The sequence below is a fragment of the Haemaphysalis longicornis genome, unplaced genomic scaffold, assembly GCF_048455015.1.
Source record: "Haemaphysalis longicornis isolate Haplotype H1 unplaced genomic scaffold, Haemaphysalis longicornis Haplotype H1 scaffold_7, whole genome shotgun sequence".
NCBI classification, from domain to species: Eukaryota; Metazoa; Arthropoda; class Arachnida; order Ixodida; family Ixodidae; genus Haemaphysalis; species Haemaphysalis longicornis.
The window spans coordinates 83299943-83308441 of record NW_027526422.1 but is presented as its reverse complement, the minus strand read 5'-3'; the positions used below and the strand labels follow the sequence as shown (position 1 = coordinate 83308441).

The following is an 8499-nucleotide window of genomic DNA, read 5'->3' as shown; positions in this document are numbered from 1 at the left end:
ACAAACTTTGTTTTATGTATTTTAATTTAAATGAGTGAGTTTTTGCTATCCTCATCAGCACTCTATTGACTCTTCTCCTTTCGCGGGAAGTCCTCTCTTCGCTTTCAAAACACATCGCACGTGCTAATCTTGCCGGTTGTCCTAAAATTAATTATCGAATGATCACGTGCCTTGTTCGGCGAACTCGGGTTTCATTAACAGAGAAAATCGTTCGAAGAATGTCCCAGCAAGCCCACACAAACGGAACGGCGGTTGAAGAAGGAACATCCACAGAAACCAAAGAGTTTCGATTCAGTAGTGATTTGAGCCTGGAAAACATGTGAGCTATTCACGACGCTTTTTGATTGAACTCCAAGTACAGTATCGAATACAAAATATTAACTAATTAGCCGTGTACAATGCGCCGTGCCGGCACACCACGATTTTGTAGCGAAACGTTTATGCTCTTGTTTTTCCAGACGCCAAATCCAAGCCGAGTTTTCGAAGGAAAGGAATTGGGATCAATACCACTCACCACGGAACCTCCTCCTTGCGATGGTTGCAGAAGTTGGCGAAGTCTCCGAATGCTTGTACGCACGGGCTGGTTACTTGCTTGATTATTTTAACGAGCTTATTGCGTGTGTGTTCTGAATGGCGTTCAAAACGTGCACAGTTTTGAATGGCAAACTTCCCAAGCTTACAAAGTAACCAACAGTGATCACTGCATATGGAAATAGAAATTGCAGTCCTGTAAGCAATCGTGAAAGCCTTATCGCGTAAAGCTTTTACTTTGTGTGTGTGTATGTGTGTGACTACAATGTGCACCGGCTCATCGATCGTTTGCCGTCTGATAAATATTGCGCGAAAAGCAGCAAGCCATGTGTTCATAGAAAAGAAACTTTTTTTTTGTTACTATTCGATATAACCTAAAGCAATCTTTTAAGCTAACAAAAATCAAGCATAAAGTAACAGAACGAGAACTTTGGTGGGAAACTGATTCCAGAGGAAATTGTTAACTGCTGTGAAAAACATTTTTAGCCGAATTGCTTGCACACTGTATTGTAAATCCTATCTGCCTAAATTACAAGTTCCGTAATAAACTCGTTAAAGGATACTGCCACATCAACAGGCAACATGAAATTTCAGAAGCCGACCACTTTTTCAGTTGTCATTTGCTGGCCTTGGGTAACCCAACCAGCAAGCACAATAGCGAATGGCATGTAGGGGTGGCTGCAGCTCGCTCATTGCTATGTGCTGATATGGAAGTCCCAATATGGAATAGATGCTTACACGCTTGCTAACTTTTTTAATATTACAAGCAAGGTCTACTAACGGGCAGTCCACTTGGAACACGTGTGTACTGTGCCCTGTAGTTCTCTTTTACGACTGTTAAAAAGTGCCAAAAATGCTAACCTACTACCATGTTTTCTTTGATGCCTGGTACTGTATTGATAGGAAGGCTCAAGCAGCACATAGCAAAAGGGTGCTACTATGTTTAAATGCTGCTTCTGCCTCACACTCAAAAAGTAAAGTTCCGTGTAAGTTTTGTAAGGCAACCAAAGCAAAATTCAAGCGGTTTTGGGCAAATTAAAGTGGTTGCACTAAAGGGCGTTTAGGACGACAGCTTATAGCATTGTGGCAGAAAGCGTTTGACCTGTCACGTAGGGGATCAGTTACCCAACACGGTATGCTTTTGAGCTTCAATTAATGAGGCTTTGTAACTTACCAGGCTATGAGTACTTGCCAGACAAAAAGAGAGGGTAGAGGTAGAATTCACAAGAGGTGAGTATAATGTGTGTGTTTGTGGGAATTTGGTTACAAGAAACCATAAAAACAAAGCAAAGATGTGAATCATGCGACAATGAAGCAATTTGACACTTGCTGACAAGTGGTGTGAAAGTTTTGCCAGAAATATTGGATACCTAATTGCAATGCACTTAAAGCTTGTCCATCTTAAGTTTTCTACCCGAAATATATTTGTGATTTTGCAAAATAAATAATGTGTGGCTAGTGCATGGTTGTGTACTTGCAAAATGGCATGACGCTGTTGGCATACTGTGTCAGACAGTTTGCAATTTAGCTGCTTATTTGTTCAATAATCTATTTTCATTTTATCTTTAGCCAGTGGAAAGGTGAAGTCAAGGAAGGGCTACCAGGTAAGCATTGAATTTTCTTCCTTAAGTTGGTAACTATCCACTTTTGCACAGTTATGACTTGAGGGATTTTTCTGCATAAGTAGAAAAGTTTACTAATACAGAAATAAATTTGGAGAGGCACTAAGTGAGAGCCCTAAATGTTCATTTTATGCCATGATTACGTTCATGTGAATCAGTCATTGCCATTGGCCAATTCACTTGAGTAAATATGTGAGAATTGGGGCGGGTGTGTTGAATTCTCAGCCAAGAGGGTTTTTATACCAACGTAGGACGCAATGGTGGAAACTGAATTTTTACAGAATGAACTGTGCTTTCAAAGAATGTGGATAACAATGGTGAACAAGGCACCAACTTGTGTTCTGTTATCTCCAGACGTTTATGTGTGACAGGCTTTGAGGAACAGTGCTAGAGGGAAGTGTATAGCAGTCATTGTAGCAACAGATTACTACTTCCTTGGTTCCAACGTAGAAAATATGCCTCATGACGCTGTTCTGATACACTAATTAAGCTGCTTTTGGCAAATATTTTTGCATATTTTTTTGCGTAAGTTTAGGGAAGCAGAATCGGCATTGTTGGCAGAATTGGCACTGCTGTCACTCCACTCAGCCAACTTGAAAATGTGCAGCAATCGCTTTTGGCACCAAGTAAGCTGCTTGACAAAATATTTGTTCCCTTTATTTATAACATTCCAATTGGAGTTTTGCTAAACTTGCTGCGCTTGGATGCATTAGAATTGAAGAGTGGCTTTTCTTCGGTGTCTAGTTACAGGATCATCTCAACTTCTCTATCCATTATTACGAAGAACATGCCTTTCATGGTTTTTGTTAAGCACCACTTATATTATGTGTACTTTGAGTGGGAGGGTCTTACTCTAATGGCACTTCCTTTTCTGGCTAGCAGGTGTGCAATAGGCCAGTCTATTGATTATTTGACGTTTGTCAAATCCAAGAAAATTTTTCATGGTTTATCCTCTCTTTTTGCTGTAATTCTTTGTGCAAAGGCACAGAACACAGCCTTGTGCAATAATTTCTTTTAAGCCATACTACCAAAAGGTATGTAGGGTCAGCTTTTCCAAAATATAAGGCCATGGTCAGGACGTTTATTTGGGCAATATTTCTAGAAGTCATGGACAGAGCCTTGACCACGCATGCAAGCATGTGTTATGTTCTAGTGTGTCACTCAGCAGCACTTCGTTTCCCTTTGCATGTCTGTGCTGTAGGCTACATTCGAGATGCAGTTTGTACCACTTTGCAGTTCTGGTCCAAAAATGGGCTGATATGTTGTTTCCACTGGCAGCTGCCGAAGAGATTTCTGGTCATGAAACTGGGTTTCAGCAGGCTTTTTTGGTATCTTCCTAAACAATTTAAAAAAAAGGTCATATTCACATGCTCAAACACTAATCCCCATTTCAGTGAGAATAAACTGGATTATGCAAAGCCTCAAGGGCTACCACCTTGTGGAATAGCTGAAGGAGTGGGCCCACGATAGGTGCAAAAAGTGATTTCTCACTTTCAAGTGTAACCTACATTCAGGGCTGTCTTTGGGGCTTGCTCCATTTTTGAGGCAGCAAGTCGACTTTCACCGTGATTACTCCCTTCCACTGTTGATTACTTAGCTTTCAAAAGACGGCATGTTATGCCCAGAGTTCTTCATACACACCAGTTGTGCAACTCCCCTACAGAGCCTGGGTGGCGTGAGCAGTTTCGTTTAATTGGTTGCGGAGTTTAACGCGCCGAAGCCACACCTGGGCTTATATGCACGCCGTTCTGGAGGGCTCCAGATTAATTTTGCCCACCTGACAATGTTTTTAACATGGGCCAAAATCTCAGCACACAGCCACTTTCGCTTTTCGCCTCCACCAGAAAAGCTGACAACGTCACCATGATCAAACCCATGTCCTTGAGCTGTAACACGACACCTTAGCCACTTTGTATTGGTGCAGCGCCTAGGGGACAAAAACAGAACTTTGCTAAACATGGACTTAATAAAACAGTTAATAAAATGAAGCTTGCTTTTCAAATTGGGAAACATTAAATTAGGTACTGTTTACTTATGTTTCCACAGCTTTTCTTTCATGACCTACGGCGGCAGCTGCAAGCACTTAAGCACTAGTTCAACCTTCTGCTGACAGATGACTGGCCAGTCAACTTGCCCCATGCATGCACCTGCCTGCCCCCAGTGTGGGTGGGGGCAACCACGGACCTACTTTAGATCATCATCGTCATCAGCCTATCTACGCCCACTGCAGCCAAAGGCCTCTTCCATGGATCTCCAATTATCTCGGTCCTGTGCTAACTGCGACCAATTTGTCCCCGCAAACTTCTTGATCCCATCTGCCCATCTAACATTCTGCCGCCCCCTGCCACGCTTGCCTTCTCTAGGGATACACTCTGTTGCCCATGACCAACGGCTATCTTGCCTTCGCAGTACATGCCCTGCCCACACCCATTTCTTCGTCTTAATTTCTACTATGTCCTTAGCACGCATTTGTTCCCTGACCCACTCCACTGTCGCTTAATGCTACACCTATCATCTTCCATTCCATTGCTCGCTGAGTCGTCCTACTTTCGATACATGGGTCCTATGGAGAGTTTCGCAAGTAGTGTATAATAAGTAACCCTGTTTACGCCAACGCATCACTTGGAGCCTTGCAAATGCTAAGTACACAGTTGTGATTCGGGGCTTTGCAGACTGGACCCCTGAGGAGAAGACCCACCTGGGCGAGGAACTGAGTGACGTCTTGGTGTACCTCGTCCGCCTTGCCGACTGCTGTCAAGTGGACTTGCCCGCTGCTGTGCTTCGCAAGGTGGATCTCAACCGTCTCAAGTACCCGGCCTCGAAGGTGTACGGAAAGAGCGACAAATACACTGCCTACGACAAGGGCGACAGCTAGGAGCCTGTGGTGCGTGTTTTTGTAGCTCCTTCTGCAGTTTTGTCTCAATGGCAGGCAAGGCTGAAAACTTTAGAATGAAAGATTGCTGGAATGGATGTGTGGGTGACTTTTCGTTTGGTTCGTCTGTAGAAGACTTGCAAGGAACAGTTAGGCTCTCCATGGTGATTAAGATAAAAGTTGTGGCATGGTCATGAGTTTGCAGTGAATGCGCATTGTACCATCCAGGCCAAATAAAGACGTTCAGAAAGTCGCGAGTCTAGCCAGTGTGGCATCAGCAGGGATTTATACCCCCCCCTAAAGAGCTTCCACAACCACGACCAACCTGCCCAGGGATTTATACACACACCCCCAAAATTGAAATTCTGGATAAACCCCTGGGCATCAGTCAGTCAGTCAGCACGCCAGGCTTTCTATAATATAAAACAGTTTTATTCAACTTTTACGGAGCGGCATCTGAGAACATCCTGCAATATATGTACAACAATGAAATGGTGCCGTTTTTGATTTTGACAGAGCGCAACGAGCACTCCCGTATGCGTAAACGGGGATGAAGAACAAATAGGAGAAAAGAAAAAATATAACACAACACAAACGGGTGACTTAAAAATACTAAATATACAAAGGTGCCAGCACCTCTGAAGCAATAATTTACAATGACTATCAACATCAACAAATATCAGGCACCTATCTTTTTTTTCTCTGTGCTATCAAGTTACCCGTGGCAACTTTACAGAGAAAACGGTGCCTGGCACTGAGAAGGAGCATGTAGCCTCCCTTCAGAGCCTATACTATGTTCGTCCTGGAGCAACAAAACACCTCGCAAAGAACAAAGCTCGTAAGGACTTGATTAAATAACAGCGCAACAAAGTACGCTGGACGGAACAGAAAAAGCTCGGTCAGGGGTTCCTGATGGCTGCTCTTTAAAACCGCTGATCTTTCAGTTTTCCCCGCCCCCTTCTCGGCTGCTAAAAGAATGCCAGGCTTTGCTTTAAAGAACACAGCTGTTCAGTGAAGCCACTCCTAAACCAATAAGGCGCTTCGACCTCATCGTTTTAGCCAAGCCGCAAATTGCACTGCCATCTTATCAGACTTCCCGCGTATATGTATGCATATCTTACCAGCTTTAATACGGAGAATGCCCCCGCCTTGAGAGCGAGCAGCACTTTTCTCGGCTGACATAGCATAATCTGCAGTACACGAGACGTCATCATATTGCACTAGTTAACTTCCCTGGTCGTCAGATTGACCGGAAGAGATAGGGACACTGATAGTTGCAACTTTGAGACAAGAATGCCACATACGGATGTGGGTGCGTTCAAGAACAGTTGCTCTGTGGTGTGCCTCTTGCTGGACAGTGACACAAGGCTAGGAAATGACCAGCCTCTAATCCCATTAAAAGCAAGCAGAGTGCTGGTACTGAACAAATTTCTGGCGGTGTGTACCAGTAGCCTCGTAGGATGTCCCAAGTGCTCCAGCGATCACTCTGAAGGCCTCGGCCGAAGGTGTGTTCACTGGGGCATGTTTCCTTCTTGGCGACCCTGTTTTGTGGGTGCGCTGTGATGAGTGCAGCGTCCGGTGATGGAGGGTGTGGTCGCATTTCCTCTCTCCGTGCTCTTTGCCGAACCCTGCTTCCAGGCTGGAATCCATCGTGAAAGCCAATGGCACGGCGGCGTGGCTGCAGCAGCTGTACACTTGCTTCCTGTGGTACGGGCCCTGCGATATGGGAGAGGGAGCATGCTTAGTGGAGGGGCGGGGGAAAGCAGTTCACTGTGCAATTGTAAGCACACTGGGGGTCATTGAGAAGAATGGTATGCAACCGACGAGTATTGCTGGTGGTGACATACGGAGCAGAAACAACCTGATGGCTTGCGAAACATTTGGAGACGAAACTCAGGTCAGCCGTACGAGCCATGGAACGAATTATGATAGGAGTAACTCTCGGGGACAGGAAATGAGTGTCTAGGATCAGAGAACAAAGCGGGTGAAAGATATAGTTTGAATTTAAAAAAAACCGACTTGGGCTGGGTATATTACACAATGAAATGTCAACCGATTGACGTCCTACAGAGTGGATACTGAGAGACAGGACAAGACAAAGAGGAAAGCCATTAACTCGATTGAGGTACGAAGTAAGCAGGGGTGAATTTGGGCAGCACAGGATAGGAGCGGTTGGAGATTTACAGGAGAGGCCTTCGTCGTGAAGTGGACATATAAGCTGGTGATGATGATGATGATGACGGTGATGACCAACCAGGGTTACACAGAGGCTACTGAGGGATGGGACTAGACGAAGATGAAGACTATTAACTCAATGAAGGGACGAAGTAAGGACATCGGAGGAAAAGAAAAGACTTCGGCAGAACACGAGAGCAGCAGTTGGAGTAGCACGGAAGTGACCTTTTGTACTGCAGTGCACTTAGGTGGGATGATGATGATGATGATGATGGTGGTGGCTAATCCACGCGCACTCACCGCGATTTTGGGGACCCTCCGGTGTCGTCGTGTCAGCAGTGTGGCTGCGCGGCCGGCAGTTGTGCCTGTGGCTGGTCGGAGGAAGGCGCACGGCCGTTGCTGGACTCCCGGTCGGAGCCCGTGCTGCCCTTGGCGCTGTCGTTGCTGGCACTGCGCTGGTAGACGGCCGCCCGGCAGCTGGCCAGCGTGCTGGGTGTGCCTGGCGTGCCAGGTCCCATGCCGACGTACCGGCCGAGGGGGCCGTCGCTGCGGACGTTCATCTCGCCCCGCATGAACCGCTCCAGTTTGTCCACGCACGCGTCCTGGTAGTCGTGGATCCACCTGTGTGGCAGGAAAAGGAAGAGAGATATTTAACCCCTTGTAGGATAACAGGACGCATAAGTTCATGTGTGTCTCTGGTATGAAAACCCAAGACGCATGTGCAAAAGAAAGTGTTACATCAATTCTGACGATTACGAACCAAACATTTACACGGTTAGCAATGATGTAAATGACCCATCTATTGGATTTGGTTTCACTGCGGAGTTATGTTTTATACCCGTTAACGATACAATGATGTTTCCCAAGAACATACTTAAGAGGATGTATAGCGCCAAAACGAATGACAGACAGAAAGGATGCACACGGACAAAGCGCTAACAGGACTGTCACCCTTTTTTGTGCTATACATCCCTTTAAAAGTACAATCGACCAACTAGCCCAACATACCTTATTAGACTTTATTCTCCCAGAAACTGCAGTTCTTGTGTATGGGGTGAGAACCAGGTCATTTGAATAAATAGTAAATATGTATTACGAAGTGATATTGCCTAACTTTAAGCTGGTATTCGTACTCCTGCTTGGAATTTAACTTAACCCTAAATAGACACTCCATCTTCTTTCTTCTCTCACTCTATCTCCTTTCTCTCCCTTTCTTCCTTCTTTTCTTTCTCTGTACCACCTTCAAAATTCACATTTCGGGAGTTCAATGCACCGAAGCTACTCCTGGGCTATCAGGCA

The 8499-nt window shown here is 45.2% G+C and overlaps 2 protein-coding genes across 13 annotated transcripts in view; one reads left to right on the top strand and one right to left on the bottom strand.

The window, feature by feature from the left end:
• Positions 1-48: 48 nt before the first annotated feature.
• Positions 49-5282, top strand: LOC144146017 (dCTP pyrophosphatase 1-like). Its single transcript, XM_077677932.1, has 4 exons — positions 49-319; positions 459-569; positions 2101-2135; positions 4826-5282. Exons 1-4 carry the CDS (start codon positions 159-161, stop codon positions 5026-5028), a joined length of 510 nt encoding a protein of 169 aa, XP_077534058.1. The 5' UTR covers positions 49-158; the 3' UTR covers positions 5029-5282.
• Positions 5283-5435: 153 nt separating this feature from the next.
• Sarm (sterile alpha and armadillo motif) overlaps positions 5436-8499 on the bottom strand; it is a 175375-nt gene continuing 172311 nt past the window's right edge. For all 12 annotated transcript variants that reach the window (XM_077677921.1, XM_077677929.1, XM_077677923.1 and 9 more), the window contains exons 10-11: positions 7501-7821; positions 5436-6741 (exon numbers count right to left, since the gene is read on the bottom strand). In XM_077677921.1, coding sequence (XP_077534047.1) covers positions 7533-7821 — 289 coding nt within the window. In that variant the 3' untranslated portion in view covers positions 5436-6741; positions 7501-7532. The remainder of the gene's footprint in view (positions 6742-7500; positions 7822-8499) is intronic.